This window comes from Oncorhynchus mykiss, chromosome 1 (assembly GCF_013265735.2).
Source record: "Oncorhynchus mykiss isolate Arlee chromosome 1, USDA_OmykA_1.1, whole genome shotgun sequence".
NCBI classification, from domain to species: Eukaryota; Metazoa; Chordata; class Actinopteri; order Salmoniformes; family Salmonidae; genus Oncorhynchus; species Oncorhynchus mykiss.
In genome coordinates this window covers 61329142-61350155 of record NC_048565.1, presented here as the reverse complement: position 1 = coordinate 61350155, position 21014 = coordinate 61329142, and the positions used below count along the sequence as shown (strand labels likewise).

Below are 21014 nucleotides of genomic sequence, written 5' to 3'. Positions count from 1 at the left end.
TTAATCGGTCGACCTCTACTTGGGACATCCGTAAACCCTACCCATAACCATTTTAAATGTACAACTTCAATGGGTTAGGGACCTCTCAAAAACCCCAGATCGCAAGGACCATGCGCATGTGAAACTGTTTTTTTAAAATCCGTTATTTAATCAACACTGAACAAAAATATAAACACAACATGTAACGTGTTGGTCCGATGTTTTGAGCTCAAATAAAATATCCCAGAAATATTCCATAAGCAAAAAAAATGGTTCCCTCTCAAATTATGTGCACCTATTTGTTTTACATCCCTGTTAGTGAGCATTTCTCCTTTGCCAAGATAATCCATCCACCGGACAGGAGAAGCATTTCAAGAAGCTGAATAAACAGCATTAATGGCACCAGAGGAGAAGGCTGCCGTTTTACGGTCCCTTAACCAATAGTGCTATTGTGTGTTTTTTCCGAGTTATTTGTATCTTATTTTGTACATAATGTCTCTGAATGTACAAGTAATACTCTTATGACCTAAAAGAGCTTCTAGATATAAGGAAAGAGATTACTCGCCCAGTACTGGAAGATTTTTTTCTTTAATGAATCGGACGCAAAGGATTTACTCCAGACAAGGCCCTCATGACCGTCATTCGCAGGAGAAAGAGACTGAGATATCGGGGACGGAGGTCTGGGTGCCTTGTAAGGATCCGACAGCGAGTGGGAAATCTGCGTTTACCGTCGGTCCTATTAGTTAACGTACAATGATTGGATAATAAAATAGACAAACTACGAGCATGTATATCCTACCAACGGGACATTAAAAACTGTAATATCTTATTTTTCACCGAGTCGTGGCTGAAAGACGACATGAATAACATACAGTTAGAGGGTTTTACGCTTTTCGGCAGGATAGAACAGCCACCTCTGGTAAGACAAGGGGTGACAGTCTATGTATATTTGCAAACAACAGCTGGTGCACGAAAGCTAAGGAAGTCTTGAGGTTTTGCTCGCCTGAAGTAGAGTATCTCATAATAAGTTGTATACCACACTAATTACCAAGAGAGTTTCCATCTATACTCTTCGTAGCTGTCTATTTACCATCACAAACCGATGCTGGCACTAAGACCACACTCAATGAGCTGTATACAGCCATAAGCAAACAGGATAGCGCTAATCCAGAGGCAGTGCTCCTAGTGGCCGTGGACTTTAATGCAGGGAAACTTAAAATCAGTTTTACCAGGATGTTAAACGTGCAACCAGAGGAGAAAAAAAAAAAAAAAAAAACTAGACCACCTTTACTCCACACAGACACATTCCAAGCGCTCCCTCCATTTGGCAAATCTGACCATAATTCTATCCTCCTGATTCCGGCTTACAAGCAAAAACTAAAGCAGAGAGCACCAGTGTCAATAAAATAAGTGGTCAGATGAAGCAGATACAAAGCTGCAGGATCGTTTTGCTAGCACAGACTGGAATATGTTCCGTGATTCTTCCAATGGCATTAAGGAATACACCACATCAGTCACTGGCTTCAATAAGTGCATTGATGATGTCGTCCCCAGTTACAGTACGTACATACTCCAACCAAAAGCCATGGATTACAGGCAACATCCGCACTGAGCTAAAAGGGTAGAGCTGCTGCTTTCAAGGAGCTGGAAGCTTATAAGAAATCAAGCTATACCTCCGACGAACCATCAAATAGGCAAAGCGTCAATACAGGGCTAAGATTGAATCGTACTACACTGGTTCCGACGCTTCTCGGATGTGGCAGGGCTTGCAAACTATTACTGACTACAAAGGGAAGCCTAGACACGAGCCTACCAGACGAGCTAAATTACTTCTATGCTCACTTCGAGGCAAGCATCACTGAAACTTGCATGAGAGCATCAACTGTTCCTGACGAATATGTGATCACGCTCTCCATAGCCGATGCGAGAAAGATCATTAAAACAGGTCAACATTCACAAGGCCAGACGGATTACCAGGACGTATACTCCGAGCATGCGCTGACCAAGTGGCAAGTGTCTTCACTGACATTTTCAACCTGTCCCTGAATGAGGGACACACACCCTAGTACCCTCAAAGCTCATCACTAAGCTAAGGACCCTGAGACTAAACACCTCCCTCTGCAACTGGATCCTGGACTTCCTGACGGGGTGCCCCCAGGTGGTAAGGGTAGGTAACACATTCACCGTGCTGATCCTCAACACGGGGGCCCCTCAGGGGTGTGTGCTCAGCCCCCTCCTGTAATCCCTGTTCACTCATGATTGCATGGCCAGGCATGACTCCAACACCATCAATAAGTTTGCCGATGATACAGTGATCACCGACAAGGATGAGACAGCCTATAGGGAGGTGGTCAGAGACCTGGCCGTGTGGTGCCAGGACAACCTCCTCTCCCTCAAAAGTGATCAAGACAAAGCAGATGATTGTGGACTACAGGAAAAGGAGGACCGGGCACGCCCCCATTCTCATTGACGGGGCTGCAGTGGAGCAGGTTGAGAGATTCAAATTCCTTGGAACCCACATCACTAACAAACTAACATGGTCCAGGCACACCAAGAGTCGTGAAGAGGGCACGACAAAGCCTATTCCCCCTCAGGAGACTGAAAAGATTTGGCATGGGTCCTCAGATCCTCAAAAAGTTCCTACAGCTGCACCATCGAGAGCATCACTGCTCGGCCTCCGACCGCAAGGCACTACAGAGGGTTGTGCCTGCGGCCTAGTACATCACTGGGGCCAAGCTTCCTGCCATTCAGGACCTCTATACCAGGCGTTGTCAGAGGAAGGCACCAAAAATTGTCAGACTCTGGTCCCCCCCCTCCTTTTACACTGCTGCTACTCTTGTTTATTATCTATGCATAGTCACTTTAACTCTACCTACATGTACATGTTACCTCGAATAACCGGTGACCTCACACATCGACTCTGTACCGGTACCCCCTGTATATAGCCTCGCTATTGTTATTTTACTGCTGCTCTCTAATTATTTGTTACTTTTATTTGTAATTTTTACTCATCTATTTTTTTTACTTAACACTTATTATTCTTAAAAATGCATTGTTGGTTAAGGGCTTGTAAGTAAGCATTTCACTGTAAAGTCTACACCTGTTGTATTCGGCGCACATGTGATAAATTCAATTTGATTACACAGGGTACACCTTGTGCTGGGGACAAGGTAACCAAAATGTGCAGTTTTGTCACAACACAATGCCACAGATGTCTCAGGTTGAGGGCTGCAGGAATTTCCACCAGAGCTGTTGCCAGAGAGTGGCCTTTTATTGTCCTCTGCACATGGTGCCAGGGCGGCAGGGTAGCCTAGTGGTTAGAGCGTTGGACTAGTAACCGGAAGGTTGCAAGTTCAAACCCCCAAGCTGTTGTTCTGCCCCTGAAAAAACAGTTAACCCACTAGGCCGTCACTGAAAATAAGAATTTGTTCTTAACTGACTTGCCTATGAAAGGTAAAATAAATTATCATGCTGGTTAAAACAGCTTCTTGATATGCCACACCTTTCAGGTGGATGGATTATCTTGGCAAATGAGAAATGCTCACTAATAGTGTGCACAACATTTTAGAGAAATAACCTTTCTCCTTTACCAAAAATCAAACATTTCTGGGATACTTTATTTCAGCTATTGAAACATGGGACTAACACTTCACATGTCACGTTTATATTTTTGTTTAGTATACATCAAGTCCTCTTAATTCACAGCATTTCCCTCACTCAGTCAACAAAACATTTGCAAAAGTTTCCCAATTAGCAGGTGAGATGGGGGCCACTAGTCACGTGAGGTACCTTAGCCATCGCCCTGTTGCACTCAAATAAATTACTATTGCCCCGTTGCACTCACTTCAGTCATCATGAAGTGCTTTGAGAGACAAGTCAAGGATCATATCACCTCCACCTTACCCGATACCCTAGATTCACTCCAATTTTCTAACCGCCCCAATAGGTCCACTGATGATGTAATCGTCATCACACTGCACTATCCCATCTGGACAAGAAGAATACCTATGTAAGAATGCTGTTCATTGACTACAGCTCAGCATTTAACACCATAGTACCCTCCAAACTCGTCATTAAGCTGGAGACCCTGGGTCTCGACCCCGCCCTGTGCAGGCCTGTTCTACTCAGTGTGACACTGTGCCATTCTCTTCAGTAGTCCTATGCATGGCTTACAGCTATCATTACCTAGGATAGCACTGAAACTGTGTAATACGGACTATGAACTATGACTCACTCAACTCCCACACATTCACTTACAATCAATGGCACAGTAAGTGACTGTCTGATCATCTCTCTAACATTATGATCCTTACGAGGAAAACTTAATAGGCCTACAGTACATGTGGTGAATCCTCCTACTTGGCTGATGGTTTTGCAAGCAAGCTGCTGATATTTTAAGTGACTGACAGCCCAGCAATGTAAGTGGCCTCCAATATGGGGTGGTGATAGCGCAGGCTCAAATTCACAGTCCTTCTCAGCAGGACAGTGATCCGTGTCCAGCACAGGCCGACCAGGCAAGCACTCATAGCCTAAGAGAGGATGACTGACCTCATGCAATTACTTTTTTCTGGGGCTTTGTTTGGAGGGGAGTGGTGGTGTGTGACAGGTTGGAGAGAGGTTGGCCTTATGGACCCACTGCACACACTCACTTGGCCTCACTGTTCTGTGCACATCTAGTTCTCTCCACGAAGAAACCCTGATTCATTCAGGACAGGACCTGGCTGGGTGGGTCAGATGACTCATGATTCTATATAACAGGCTTGTATGGTTAAAGACGGAAAATGTAACCTTGTTTTCTGTGCCAAAGTATTAGGCACTACCAAGAAGTCCCCAAGTATGAGGCAATTCACAAGAGCTAGGACAACATTCACTTCCAGTCAGTGAGATCCTGTGTTCTGTTCATCTGTAAGTTACGCAAGTCAGCCAATCACATGGACTCAAATCTACTCTGATGATTCTTTAGGCTTTTCCCACACTGTGGCATAGTTTCATCTAGCCACATAATTATGCAAATACAGCACAATCGTTCTCAAAATAGTAATGAACAATAACAATTACACAACAAATGCATGGGCCTACTATGTACGCTGAGAACAGTTGCACAGCCTCTACGAAAAGGCCAGGAATGACAGCCGGGTAGTTGAGGAACATGGAATAATCCTGGGACAAGTCATTACAAGCCATCCCACCTTCCTTGCCCCTGCCCTCCATTTTCCCTAAATCTCTTCAAATCAATCCTACTACACCATTGCAAACCAGCTGTCTGCACTCGCCAGAGCTGAGACAACTTGAAGGAACCTGAATATCCACATTACAAGCACATCTCAGACTAAGCAGAGCTGTGTGTGAACATGTGTCAGGATATGCTTCAGGGGGCTGTTTGCTGCATTCACCTCAGTCGGTGTTGTTGGGTATGGGTTGAAAAGCCTACATTTAAAGTAATACATCCAAGACGGCTTGCCATGCATCCTTTTATAAATCATCAAATTCAAATTTGTCTTTGACCGCATTTGGGGAAATTACATGTCTTCAGTGTCACCACAAACAACATCCAATGTGACTTATGTAGTACTAAATCACTTTTGCACTACACATAGGCCTACAATGTGAGGGAAGCTCAGCTAATAACACCAGTTAAAGATCTTAAACTAAGAAAGAATCACAGAAATTAACTAAAAGCAGGGAGGCTCTGAAATGGATGGTTAACTTACCTCCCGGGCAATGCTACTAAGGGCTTCATCCTCAGCTGAAAACCGGTCCTTGATAGGGGCACGCTTTCTACCTGGTGTCCCCATGGCTTCTGTGCAACTGCAGCTCCACCAACACGTTCAGGGCCAAATTAGAGCAACACAGTGTGGGGGGAAAAAATCTGAAAAACATGAATGATAGGGCTGTCAGATCCACCTCTATCACCTTACATGAAGACACTAATATTTTACTGAAATTAGATGATCTGATGCCTTGTTTACATTAATAAATCACAATTTTAAGATCAATTGAAGACCACTCCATGATGAAGCGCTGGGAATCTCAGTATTGAACTAAGTCCTTGGACATAGTACAATGTAATGAATAGCATATTATCAAGACGTAGCTGAAACTCAATCAAATAACCCTGAATTGAGAGGGATGTGCAAACTTCCCTGAAAGCACCCGCATGCATGTTGTGTGCACACAGAGGAACACACTCAGTGCATTCCTACAAAATAGTCTGCCATGGCCAGAGTGCATTCCTACAAAATATCCTGTCATGGTCACGGATGTCTGGGTCCTATAAGAGTGTAACACTTGTGGCTGACATTGGCCAGATGCTGACAAACAAGCCATACACACTGACAAACCTGCAAAATATTACAAGTATGAAGTTGTAGAAAGCTCAAGTTGTTCTGTGCGGAATGCAAAGAAAGAGTCAAGATTCTTTCCGAGTTGCCTTGTAAGGTAGCACAAGTTTACATGAGGTTCACAAACTGACACAAGTTATATCCTTAAATCAAACATTAGCCTGCTCAACTCTTGCCTTGAGGCATGTTTAGTGTGTACCCCCCACCATTGTAAAGGCCAATTGATACTTGGCCTAAATACACAATGACAAGTGAAGATGCTAGCCATCTATTTTCTTAAACATTGACTAGCTACAGTTGACATTGTTTTGGAGAAATTATTACATAGCTGAAGTTAGCTGATTACACGTAGGTAAAAGTTCCAGCTAAGCACAGGGCTTGGAGGCTTTACCCATACAGCTTGATATGGTTTGCTATAAATTAAATTAATATTTTATTTTATTGTTAGAGCTGTCAAAGTTACCTTACAAATATTTAGCTAGTGTGTGTTCTGACAAAAGTTTAACGTTACCAGCGTCACGTAACGTTAATGGTTAGCACAGGCAAGTTACAAGAAGAAAACGCCCAGATAAGGAATCAGCTAACGTTAGCTAACTAACGCGGCGGTTATAACGTCAGACGGTAGCCATAAACCTCCACGATGACACCATTAGGATTGCTAGCTAGCTCAACTTACTAATTATCCATCATTGTGAACTATGTCCCCTTGCATGGGTAACGTTAAAATATATATATATTTATAACTCATTGTTCTGACTGTGTGGTTAAACTCTTGTAGCGAAGATACCTAGCTAGCTCAATAATTAAAACGTTAGTTACCGTTACAGATTGAGACGTTAGCTAGATCATTCCTAACGTTAGCTACAGTAGCTAGTTAACTACCCGGGCGGGGATAACGTTAATTTAGTTATTGTATAGTTAACGCGTTTTCCAAGCTAGAAAGTTAGCTACTTTCCTGGGCTAGCTAGATAGCTAGCTAGCTAACATAAACACATTGTCATTGGGAAAGTGTTTGCCTTGGTTAGGTAGCTACCTAGCTAGCGCTAGCTTAGTAGCAAGATAACCCCGTGCCATGTACCCTCGACATGAAAAGCTATGACCCTGGGCTCTTACCCTTCCTTGGGACCCAAAACATAAAAATGAGGTTTAATTGAATCCTGAGATGTTCTTTCCGGTGTAATGACCCCAATGCAAAAGAGAAGGCCAATCCCTTTGAGCAGTATAAATTTAGCTGGCTAGCTGGTTAGCCAGCTACTAGCTAGCCAACCCCAATTTCTAATGTGTGACAGAGCAAACTGACACTGCTCTTCACGTCACGCCTTTTCAAAGAGATTCGCCTGGCTCGTAGAAGCTTCTAAACGACGTTGACGTTTCCAGGATTTGCTCTTTCTTCGTCTTGGTTGTTAAAATACTGTACAATGGTTCCTCCCAAAGATTGACAGTGTTTTTTTCCTCCAACTGACAGCTGTGAATCAGTGGGAGTGGGGGTTTCTTTTTACGAGATTCCCTATAAACACGCCACTTCGACACAGCTACGACCGGAAGTGAGTTTTTCGTGAGGTTAGGATAATTCAATTAGGAAACGGTCTCCTACCTGCTACGAAAAGTCTCTTCCGGTCGTAGCGGAATCGAAGTGGCGTGTTTTAGGGAGTCGTCTTTTTCCTCCACTCTCTCCCCTCCACTGTCCTCTTTACCAGAGAGGAAGAGACGAAGCGAGAGGTTTTACTCAGCCCAAAATCTGTCCTAGAAAATAAGCCCACGAAGTATAACGAAGTGAGGAATTTTGCATGGAGGTCAGAGTGTGGAATTTGGTCAACAAAACATGTAATTGCTCATTTGCTACGTGACTTTAGTTGAAACTGATTTACTGAATTTCTATACAATTTAAAAACTAAATGCTATTTGGAGAACATAAAAAGAAGCAAACATTTGCCCAGCCGTTATCACATTGGATGCTGTGGCTTTTATTCACCTGTCGCTCTAAGAACACATAGCCTATACAATTAGCTGCTACACAATAACTGAGCACCGGGATTAAAAACTATAATTTAATATGTACAGGGGAACTGTTTGCAGAAACATTATTTTAATAACAAAAGGTAAACTAATATGTTTGCTTTACAGATGTTTTTGTATGTGCAGTTTTAAAGCTAATTGCCTGCAAATCTTAATGGCGACATCCAAACTTTTTTCCAACAGATATTATCAATAAATCCATTCTGATAAGGCAACATCCTGCTGAAACAAGGTTCGTATCGCTCTGTTGTTGAATGGACCAAAAGGGAAACAAATTTTCCCTACTGATGAGTCAACAGGGTCAAAGGAAGATAGGCTCTGAGGGTCAGGTCTTGACACGTTCCTGAATAATAAAGCAACACCTGAGGGAATGGCATCTAAAACAATTGCAAAATCTTTAGGTGTTACAGGGACCTTGTAAAGTGATAAGAATTCCTTATAACTGAGTAAACAACCCTCTGCATTTACCAGTTGGCTAACCAATAGGATATTATTTCGGAACCAATATTCTAAAAACAAAGAAGTATTTTAATACAATATATCCCGATTATTCCATATATAATATCTGTGTGGAGAAAACTTATGCTTATAAATGAAGAACCATGACAAGAAAACCTGCCGATGAACAGCAGAAAGTTTCACTGGAACTTTGTCAATATTATACTTGCAAACCAACATGAAGTTAAGGCCACCAAAAGTAGAGAAGACATGATGAGGAATAAAATTCCACATAGAAGTGGGTCTTCTTAGGAATTGTTTTATCCAATTGATCTTAAAAGTATTATTTAAGGTAGTAAAGTCCAGAAAATTCAGCCCACCATTCTCATAATTGTTCATTACAACAGTTTTCCTAATGTAATGGGTACGGTTTCTCCACAGAAAGTTGAAAAGCATCTGGTCTATCTCCTTGCTTATTTTACTGTCAAGATATAAAGATAGAGCGCCATATGTTAGTCTAGAGATACCTTCAGCCTTGGTTATTAGGACTCTTCCTTTTAAAGATAAGTCCCTCTGTAGCCATTGATTTAGATTCTTCTGTTTTTTTTAATAAGAGGGTTAAACATGTAGTAAGCCTCTAGACTTCGGATCCTTTGTAATGGTTATACCGAAATATGTAAGTTCTTCTTTTACTGGAATACCATAATATGAAGGTGTCACACAATCTTTGACAGCCATGAGTTCACATTTATTAATGCTAAGATATAGACCAGACACTTTGGGAAAGGATTGTATCACATTGATCGATATGGGAATTTGGTTAGCATCTTTCAGAAAAAGTGTAGTATCATCAGCCAGCTGGCTTATAATAATTTCTTTACCAGATATGGAAATACCTTGTACAGGACTAGTATTTAAAGAATTTGTAAGAAGTTGGGCGATTAATAAAAACAGGTATGGAGAGATAGGACAACCTTGCCTAATTCCTCTCTTTAACTCAAATCTAGGTGAGGTGTCATATTTGATAGAGCTGTTACCATTTGTATAGAGAGTCTTAATAGCCTTACAGAGAAAATCCCCAAAGCCAAGTCTCTCAAGGGAGTAGAAGAGGAACTGATGCTCTACTATGTCAAATGCTTATAAAAATCAAAAAATAATATGAAGCTATCCTCAGTTATTAGGTCTGAGTAGTCAAGTATGTCTAATACTTGTCTGACATTGTTTGCAATATGTCTGTTCCTCAAAAAGCCAGACTGTGTTTCATCAATGATTGCATCCAGGACTTCTTTAATTATTTTTTCAAGTAATAAGGCTAGTAATAATTTTGTAAGTCATAATCTTATAGTCATTATTAAGAAGACAAATCGGACACCAGTTATCGATGAGGAGCACTTATTTTTTAGGCTTAGGTATCAGTGTTATTAACCCCTGACTCATTGTAGGAGGGAGAACATTGTTTTTGATACTCTCTAAAAAGACTTCAAACAGGAAGAGAGCTAATTGTTCAGAAAACAATTTGTAAAATTCTGATGTAATTCCATCAACACCTGGTGATTTATTGTTCTTTAGATGTTTGATAGACTCTATAATCTCTTCAACTTTGATGGGTTTATCACACTGTTTAGATTCTATATCAGCGATAGAGTGAACATTATTCAGTGAGTCAAAAAACACATATGTGGATTCCTGACAGTATATAGAGCTATACAATTGTCTGTAAAAATATTTAGCGATTCATTTTTGGTCATCTAATAACACCATCAATGTTTAACTTATGTATAGTGTTATTTTTTAGAGTGAAATTTCTGAAATCTAAAGAAATAGGATGAATTCTGTTCTCCCTCCTCAATCCATTTTTTCCTAGATCTAATAAAGGCTCCTTCTGCTTTTAATCTATATATATTATCCAGTTTATTTTGTAACTCAATTAGTTCCATCTTCTCCTCCCCCAAGAGGTCGGCTGGGGACCTCTGAGAAAGGGAAGTCATCTTAATGATTACCTTTTCCTCCTCAGCTCTTCTGGTCTTAGCAAGATTACCACCATATTTTCTAAGGTATTTGGACACCTAAATTTAAAGAGCTGCCAGTTCTTGCAATAAGATTTTTCTTCACAAGCCCTTTCCCAAAAGTGTGAAAGCAGATCATTAACCTCAAACTTAACTACACTGCTCAAAAAAATAAAGGGAACACTAAAATAACACATCCTAGATCTGAATGAATGAAATATTCTTATTCAATACTTTTTTCTTTACATAGTTGAATGTGCTGACAACAAAATCACACAAAAATTATCAATGGAAATCAAATGTATCAACCCATGGATTTCTGGCTTTGGAGTCACACTCAAAATTAAAGTGGAAAACCACACTACAGGCTGATCCAACTTTGATGTAATGTCCTTAAAACAGGTCAAAATGAGGCTCAGTAGTGTGTGTGGCCTCCACGTGCCTGTATGACCTCCGTACAACGCCTGGGCATGCTCCTAATGAGGTGGCAGATGGTCTTCTGAGGGATCTCCTCCCAGACCTGGACTAAAGCATCCGCCAACTCCTGGACAGTCTGTGGTGCAACGTGGCGTTGGTGGATGGAGCGAGACATGATGTCCCAGATGTGCTCAATTGGATTCAGGTCTGGGGAACGGGCGGGCCAGTCCATAGCATCTTTGCCTTCCTCTTGCAGGAACTGCTGACACACTCCAGCCACATGAGGTCTAGCATTGTCTTGCATTAGGAGGAACCCAGGGCCAACTGCACCAGCATATGGTCTCACAAGGGGTCTGAGGATCTCATCTCGGTACCTAATGGCAGTCAGGCTACCTTTGGCGAGCACATGGAGGGCTGTGCCGTCCCCCAAAGAAATGCCACCCCACACCATGACTGACCCACCGCCAAACCGGTCATGCTGGAGGATGTTGCAGGCAGCAGAACGTTCTCCACGGCATCTCCAGACTCTGTCACGTCTGTCACATGTGCTCAGTGTGAACCTGCTTTCATCTGTGAAGAGCACAGGGCGCCAGTGGCGAATTTTCCAATCTTGGTGTTCTCTGGCAAATGCCAAACGTCCTGCACGGTGTTGGGCTGTAAGCACAACCCCCACCTGTGGACGTCGGGCCGTCATACCACCCTCATGGAGTCTGTTTCTGACCGTTTGAGCAGACACATGCACATTTGTGGCCTGCTGGAGGTCATTTTGCAGGGCTCTGGCTGTGCTCCTCCTGCTCCTCCTTGCACAGCGGTCCTGCTGCTGGGTTGTTGCCCTCCTACGGCCTCCTCCACGTCTCCTGATGTACTGGCCTGTCTCCTGGTAGCGCCTCCATGCTCTGGACACTACGCTGATAGACACAGCAAACCTTCTTGCCGCAGCTCGCATTGATGTGCCATCCTGGCTGAGCTGCACTACCTGAGCCACTTGTAGACTCCGTCTCATGCTACCACTAGAGTGAAAGCACCGCCAGCATTCAAAAGTGACCAAAAATATCAGCCAGGAAGCATAGGAACTGAGAAGTGGTCTGTGGTCACCACCTGCAGAACCTCTCCTTTATTGGGGGTGTTTTGCTAATTGCCTATAATTTTCACCTGTTGTCTATTCCATTTGCACAACAGCATGTGAAATGTATTGTCAATCAGTGTTGCTTCCTAAGTATTTAACTGACATTGGCTAATTGAGTGGCTGTGGCATATAACACAAGGAAAACTGATGAAACACAGACAAGTTTTAACACCATGTGAATTTATTCTAATTCTCAACAGTAAGTTGACACACCGACTGAGTTGAAATAGGAAATAAATTACTGAGGTCTGGACCTCATTGTTCTCATATGTAGCTACGGCCTTGGAGAGCTTCCACCATTTTAAAGTAGTGAACTGGGTGGAGATTCCTATGAGTTGGGCACAATCATCCAATTAAGAAGAATACATTTGAGTACTTTAAAATGGAGCTAGCCTCAATGTCACTGCCATGATGTCACAGATGCTATAATAGCACAAATACAAAGATTAGTTCTCTATCTAACTCTATGGCCTGTTGTTCGCACACATAGCTGCCCTCTCATTGGATAGAACGGTCCCGTCTGATCTTGCCTCTGCCGACCTGCCTTCCATCTTTGAGGACATGTATTTCCATTGTTAGAGAGGTCACTTGACTATCTTGTCAATGTTTTTACTCCGTTTGCAGATTCTCTGAGAAGCCAGTCGGTGACTGATGGGTGAAATCCCTGGATGTAAAGGAATTTGTGTGATGCTTTTTTATGAATTAATGCCACGTTCATTTGCTAGTCGGAACTCTGACATTTCTGACTTGCTAACTGGTTGAATGCTGCACGTATATAACTACAAAAGTGGAGGCTGCTGAAGGGAGGATGGCTCATAATAATGGCTGGAACAGTGCAAATGGAATGGCATCAAACACATAGAAAGCATGTATTTGATACCATTCCACAAATTCCGCTCCAGCCATTACCACAAGCCTGTCCTCCCCAATTAAAGTGTCACCAATCTCCTGTGAACTCTAACCAGTTAGCAAGTCAGAAATGTCAGAGTTTCCTAGTTCCGACTAGCATGTGAACGTGGATTATTTTTTTAAAACTTTCAAGTTAATATTAGCACACAAAAAAACAGTGTTTTGGTCATCAAATGTGACTGACAGCTCAGAAATGCATGTTTGTTCACCCTATATGTTTTAATGTAATTTGTACATATTACCACATTTGTCTGCACTGATAAAATAAGTATGAATAAAATATAATTTTATGAAAGGACACAGTCTCTTATTTATTTTGTTCATTTTCATGTGAATTTACCTGATTTGAACATTTGATTTGATTCCAAAAAGTGGCATGTGTCTGGACTATCCTCTTCTTGTCCACCAAATGGCAGTATTGGACAGCATTTGAATAATTCAATTTGAGAAATTGGGCCATGTCTGAATGAATTAAATATTTCTCTCATTTAGAAATTCACAGTTTTTACTAATTAGACTTCAAATTGGTTTGGGTGTATTTGGTCATTTTGTGACTCCTGGATAAGATAATGATAACTTACTTTAATGTCCCTAATTGAACATTTTAAAACGCAGATGAGGAGCGATTCAATGAATCATCTGTACCCTATATACACTCTACACATCAGTACGCTGTCAACTACAATGTCAATTGTAGGCCAGCCAACTGGTCTTATTTAGGTTATATGTTTATTTATTGTCTGTTTATAACAGACATTTGCTTTACATACAAGAAAATGCACTGCGATAGACCTAAACAAAATCCTAAAAAAGGAAATCTAATTTGTCACATGCTTCGCAAACAACAGATGTAGATCACCAGTGAAATGCTTACTTACAGCTCTTCCCAACAATGCATAATACAATACAAATATAAAATAACAATACAAATAATAATAACAATAGCAAAAAAACAGTAACACAAGGAATAAATACACAATGAGCAATGATAGCTTGGCTATTTATATGTGGTACCAGAATTGAAGTGCAGGGGTATGAGGAAATTGAGTGAGATATGTACATATAGGTAGGGTTAATGTGACTAGGCAACAGTAGAGATAATAGACGGTAGCTGCAGCGAATGTGATGAGTGGGGAATTGTGTAAGTGTGTAAGTGTGTGGGTGGCGACAGTATGCCTGTGTGTGCACGTTATGTGTGAGTGAGTTTGTGCGTATGTGTTGGAGTGTCAGTGTAAGTATGTGTGAGTGTGTGGGTAGAGTCCAGTGTGTGTGCATAGAGTCAAAAAGAGTTAGTGGAAAAAGGGTGTCAGGTGCGTGAATGAGGACCCAAAAGCGAATTAACAAACAGAGTTTCTTTAATGATGAACACACGTGGGCTCAGATGGACAGGTAGATTCCGACAGGACAGGACAAGGTTGCAGCAAACACGATGATAGTCTGGTTCAGGCATGAGACACACAAACAAGAATCCGACAAAGACAGGAGCAGAAACAGAGAGAGATATAGGGACCTAATCAGAGGGAAAAAGGGAACAGGTGGGAAAAGGGGTGAAATGAGGTAGTCAGAGAAGACAAGGAACAGCTGGGGGAAAGAGGGACAGAAACGGTAACCTAGTACGACCAGCAGAGGGAGACAGGGTGAAAGGAAAGGACAGAAACAAGACACAACATGACAGTACCCCCCCACTCACCGAGCGCCTCCTGGCGCACTCGAGGAGGAAACCTGGCGGCAACGGAGGAAATCCTCGATCAGCGCACGGTCCAGCACGTCCCGAGAGGGAACCCAACTCCTCTCCTCAGGACCGTACCCCTCCCAATCTACGAGGTACTGGTGACCACGGCCCCGAGGACGCATGTCCAAAATCCTACGGACCCTGTAGATGGGTGCGCCCTCGACAAGGATGGGGGGGGGGGGGGAAAGACGAGCGGGGGCGCGAAGAACGGGCTTGATACAGGAGACATGGAAGACCGGGTGGACGCGACGAAGGTATCGCGGAAGAAGAAGTCGAACTGCGACAGGATTAATGACCCGAGAAATACGGAACGGACCAATGAACCGCGGGGTCAACTTGCGAGAAGCCGTCTTAAGGGGAAGGTTCTGAGTGGAGAGCCAAACTCTCTGACCGCGACAATATCTAGGACTCTTAGTTCTACGCTTAGCAGCCCTCACAGTCTGCGTCCTATAACGGCAAAGTGCAGACCTGACCCTCTTCCAGGTGCGCTCGCAACGTTGGACAAAAGCCTGAGCGGAGGGGACGCTGGACTCGGCGAACTGAGATGAGAACAGCGGAGGCTGGTACCCGAGGCTACTCTGAAAAGGAGATAGCCCGGTCGCAGACGAAGGAAGCGAGTTGTGGGCGTATTCTGCCCAGGGGAGCTGTTCTGACCAAGACGCAGGGTTTCGAAAAGAAAGACTGCGTAAGATGCGACCAATAGTCTGATTGGCCCGTTCTGCTTGACCGTTAGACTGGGGGTGAAAGCCGGAAGAGAGACTGACGGAAGCCCCAATCAAACGGCAAAACTCCCTCCAAAATTGAGACGTGAATTGCGGACCTCTGTCCGAAACGACGTCTGACGGAAGGCCATGAATTCTGAAAACATTCTCGATGATGATTTGTGCCGTCTCTTTAGCAGAAGGAAGCTTAGCAAGGGGAATGAAATGAGCCGCCTTAGAGAACCTATCGACAACCGTAAGAATAACAGTCTTCCCCGCTGACGAAGGCAGTCCGGTGACAAAATCTAAGGCGATGTGAGACCACGGTCGAGAGGGAATGGGAAGCGGCCTGAGACGGCCGGCAGGAGGGGAGTTACCGGACTTAGTCTGCGCGCAGACCGAACAAGCAGCCACGAAACGACGCGTGTCATGCTCCCGGGTGGGCCACCAAAAACGCTGGCGAATGGAAGCAAGCGTACCCCGAACGCCAGGGTGGCCGGCTAACTTGGCAGAGTGAGCCCACTGAAGAACGGCCAGACGAGTAGGAACGGGAACGAAAAGAAGGTTCCTAGGACAAGCGCGCGGCGACGGAGTGTGAGTGAGCGCTTGCTTTACCTGCCTCTCAATTCCCCAGACAGTCAACCCGACAACACGCCCCTCAGGGAGAATCCCCTCGGGGTCAGTGGAGGCTACTGAAGAACTGAAGAGACGAGATAAAGCATCAGGCTTGGTGTTCTTAGAGCCCGGACGATAAGAAATCACGAACTCGAAACGAGCGAAAAACAGCGCCCAACGCGCCTGACGCGCATTAAGTCGTTTGGCAGAACGGATGTACTCAAGGTTCCTATGGTCAGTCCAAACGACAAAAGGAACGGTCGCCCCCTCCAACCACTGTCGCCATTCGCCTAGGGCTAACCGGATGGCGAGCAGTTCGCGGTTTCCCACATCATAGTTACGTTCCGACGGCGACAGGCGATGAGAAAAATACGCGCATGGGTGGACCTTGTCGTCAGAGAGGGAGCGCTGAGAAAGAATGGCTCCCACGCCCACCTCTGACGCGTCAACCTCGACAACGAACTGTCTAGAGACGTCAGGTGTAACAAGGATAGGAGCGGATGTAAAACGATTCTTGAGGAGATCAAAAGCTCCCTGGGCGGAAACGGACCACTTAAAGCACGTCTTGACAGAAGTAAGGGCTGTGAGAGGAGCTGCCACCTGACCGAAATTACGGATGAAACGACGATAGAAGTTCGCGAAGCCGAGAAAGCGCTGCAGCTCGACGCGTGACTTAGGGACGGGCCAATCAATGACAGCTTGGACCTTAGCGGGATCCATCTTAATGCCTTCAGCGGAAATAACAGAACCGAGAAATGTGACGGAGGAGGCATGAAAAGTGCACTTCTCAGCCTTCACAAAAAGACAATTCTCTAAAAGGCGCTGGAGGACACGTCGAACGTGCTGAACATGAATCTGGAGTGACGGTGAAAAAATCAGGATATCGTCAAGGTAAACGAAAACAAAGATGTTCAGCATGTCTCTCAGGACATCATTGACTAATGCCTGAAAGACAGCTGGAGCGTTAGCGAGGCCGAAAGGAAGAACCCGGTATTCAAAGTGCCCTAACGGAGTGTTAAACGCCGTCTTCCACTCGTCCCCCTCCCTGATGCGCACGAGATGGTAAGCGTTACGAAGGTCCAACTTAGTGAAAAACCTGGCTCCCTGCAGGATCTCGAAGGCTGAAGACATAAGAGGAAGCGGATAACGATTCTTCACTGTTATGTCATTCAGCCCTCGATAATCTATGCAGGGGCGCAGGGACCCGTCCTTCTTCTTAACAAAAAAAAACCCCGCTCCGGCGGGAGAGGAGGAGGGGACTATGGTACCGGCGGCAAGAGCTACAGACAAATAATCTTCGAGAGCCTTACGTTCGGGAGCCGACAGAGAGTATAGTCTACCCCGGGGGGGAGTGGTTCCCGGAAGGAGATCAATACTACAATCATACGACCGGTGTGGAGGAAGAGAGGTGGCCCTGGACCGACTGAACACCGTGCGCAGATCGTGATATTCCTCCGGCACCCCTGTCAAATCACCAGGCTCCTCCTGTGAAGAAGAGACAGAGGAAACAGGAGGGATAGCAGACATTAAACATTTCACATGACAAGAGACGTTCCAGGAGAGGATAGAATTACTAGACCAATTAATGGAAGGATTATGACAAACTAGCCAGGGATGGCCCAAAACAACAGGTGTAAAAGGTGAACGAAAAATTAAAAAAGAAATGGTTTCGCTATGATTACCAGAAACAGTGAGGGTTAAAGGTAGCGTCTCACGCTGAATCCTGGGGAGAGGACTACCATCCAGGGCGAACAAGGCCGTGGACTCCCTTAACTGTCTGAGAGGAATGTCATGTTCCCGAGCCCAGGTCTCGTCCATAAAACAGCCCTCCGCCCCAGAGTCTATTAAGGCACTGCAGGAAGCTGACGAACCGGTCCAGCGTAGATGGACCGACAAGGTAGTGCAGGATCTTGAAGGAGAGACAGGAGTAGTAGCGCTCACCAGTAGCCCTCCGCTTACTGATGAGCTCTGGCTTTTACTGGACATGAAGTGACAAAATGACCAGCAGAACCGCAATAGAGACAGAGGCGGTTGGTGATTCTCCGTTCCCTCTCCTTAGTCGAGATGCGGATACCTCCCAGCTGCATAGGCTCAGCACCCGAGCCGGCAGAGGAAGATGGTAGTGATGCGGAGAGGGGGGCAACGGAGAACGCGAGCTCCTTTCCACGAGCTCGGTGACGAAGATCAACCCGTCGCTCAATGCGAATAGCGAGTTCAATCAAGGAATCCACGCTGGAAGGAACCTCCCGGGAGAGAATCTCATCCTTTACCTCTGCGCGGAGACCCTCCAGAAAACGAGCGAGCAAAGCCGGCTCGTTCCAGCCACTGGAGGCAGCAAGAGTGCGAAACTCAATAGAGTAGTCTGTTATGGATCGATTACCTTGACATAGGGAAGACAGGGCCCTGGAAGCCTCCTCCCCAAAAACAGATCGATCAAAAACCCGTATCATCTCCTCCTTAAAGTCCTGATGCTGGTTAGTACACTCAGCCCTTGCCTCCCAGATTGCCGTGCCCCACTCACGAGCCCGTCCAGTAAGGAGAGATATGACGTAGGCGACACGAGCAGTGCTCCTGGAGTAAGTGTTGGGCTGGAGAGAAAACACAATATCACACTGGGTGAGGAACGAGCGGCATTCAGTGGGCTCCCCAGAGTAACACGGCGGGTTATTGATTCTGGGCTCCGGAGATTCGAAAGCCCTGGAAGTGGCCGGTGGATCGAGGCGGAGATGGTGAACCTGTTCTGTGAGGTTGGAGACTTGGGTGGCCAGGGTCTCAACGGCATGTCGAGCAGCAGACAATTCCTGCTCGTGTCTGCCTAGCATCGCTCCCTGGATCTCGACGGCTGAGTGGAGAGGATCCGAAGTCGCTGGGTCCATTCTTGGTCGGATTCTTCTGTCAGGTGCGTGAATGAGGACCCAAAAGCGAATTAACAAACAGAGTTTCTTTAATGATGAACACACGTGGGCTCAGATGGACAGGTAGATTCCGACAGGACAGGACAAGGTTGCAGCAAACACGATGATAGTCTGGTTCAGGCATGAGACACACAAACAAGAATCCGACAAAGACAGGAGCAGAAACAGAGAGAGATATAGGGACCTAATCAGAGGGAAAAAGGGAACAGGTGGGAAAAGGGGTGAAATGAGGTAGTCAGAGAAGACAAGGAACAGCTGGGGGAAAGAGGGACAGAAACGGTAACCTAGTACGACCAGCAGAGGGAGACAGGGTGAAAGGAAAGGACAGAAACAAGACACAACATGACAAAGGGTTGATGCAGATAGTCCATGTGGTCAACTGAACAAAAATATAAAAGCAACATGTCAAGTGTTGGTCCCATGTTTCACGAGCTGCAATACAATATCCCAGAAATGTTCCATACGCACAATCCATCCACCTGACAGGTGTGGCATATCAAGAAGCTGATTGAACAGCATGATCTTGTGCTGGGGATGATTAAATGCCACTCTAAAATGTGCACTTTTGTCACACAGCACAATGCCACAGATGTCTCAAGTTGAGGGAGCGTGCCGTTGGCATGCTGACTGCAGAAATGTCCACCAGAGCTGATGCCAGATAATTGAATGTTAATTTCTCTACCATAAGCCGCATCAAACTTTGTTTTAGAGAATTTCGGATATGGCCAATTTTGGAGTACGTCCAACCGGTCTCACTGGCAGACTACGTGTAACCACGCTAGCCTAGGACCTCCACATCCGGCTTCTTCACCTGTGAGATCGCCTGAGACCAGCCACCCGGACAGCTGATGAAACTGTGGGTTTGCACAACCCGAAGATTTTCTGCACAAACTGTCAGAAACCGTCTCAGGGAAGCTCATCTGGGTAATCATTGTCCTCACCAGGGTCTTGCCCTGACTGCAGTTCGGCATGGTAAACGACTTCAATTGGCAAATGCTCACCTTCGATGGCCACTGGCACGCTGGAGAATTGTTCTCTTCACAGATGAATCCCAGTTTCAACTGTACCGGGCAGATGGCAGACAGTGTGTGCCGAGCGGTTTGCTGATCTCAACGTTGTGAACAGAGTGCCCCATGGTGGCGGTGGGGTTATGGTATGGGCAGACATATGCTACGGACAACGAACACAATCGCATTTTGTCGATTGGGATTTGAATGCATATAGAGATACCGTGGCGAGATCCTGGGGCCCATTGTCATGCCATTCATCCGCCGCCATCACCACATGTTTCAGCATGATAATGCACAGCCTCATGTTGCAAGGATCTGTACACAATTTCTGGAAGCTGAAAATGTCCCAGTTCTTCCATGGCCTGCATATTCCCCAGACATGTCACCCATTGAGCATGTTCCCGATGCTCTGAATGGACGTGTACGACAGCGTGTTCCAGTTCCCGCCAACATCCAGCAACTTCGCAAAGCCATTGAAGAGGAGTGGGACAACATTCCACAGGCCACAATCAACAGCCTGATCAACTCTATGCGAAGGAGATGTGTCGCGGTGCATGATGCAGATGGTGGTCACACTAGATACTGACCAGATTTCTGATCCACGCCCCTACCTTTTTTTCCCCCACTCATGTGAAATCCATAGATTAGGGCCCAATTTATTTATTTAAATTGACTGATTTCCTTCTATGAACTGTAACTAAGTAAAATCTTAGAGATTGTTGCATGTTGAGTTTATATTTTTGTTCATTGCATATACGGGGCCGCCGAGTGCTGAAGCTTGTAGCGCTAAAAATCGTCTGACCTTGGTT

At 44.9% G+C, this 21014-nt stretch overlaps 1 protein-coding gene across 17 annotated transcripts in view; it reads right to left on the bottom strand.

The window, feature by feature from the left end:
* Positions 1-8051, bottom strand: part of lrrfip2 (leucine rich repeat (in FLII) interacting protein 2) — a 59703-nt gene extending 51652 nt beyond the window's left edge. For 7 of the 17 annotated variants that reach the window (XM_021606780.2, XM_021606821.2, XM_021606813.2 and 4 more), the window contains exons 1-2: positions 7434-7952; positions 5691-5848 (exon numbers count right to left, since the gene is read on the bottom strand). In XM_021606780.2, coding sequence (XP_021462455.2) covers positions 5691-5774 — 84 coding nt within the window. In that variant the 5' untranslated portion in view covers positions 5775-5848; positions 7434-7952. Of the gene's footprint in view, positions 1-5690; positions 5849-7433 lie in introns of all 17 variants that reach the window. The other 10 variants (XM_021606862.2, XM_021606894.2, XM_021606884.2 and 7 more) reach the window with 5 other exon arrangements.
* Between the last annotated feature and the right edge of the window lie 12963 nt (positions 8052-21014).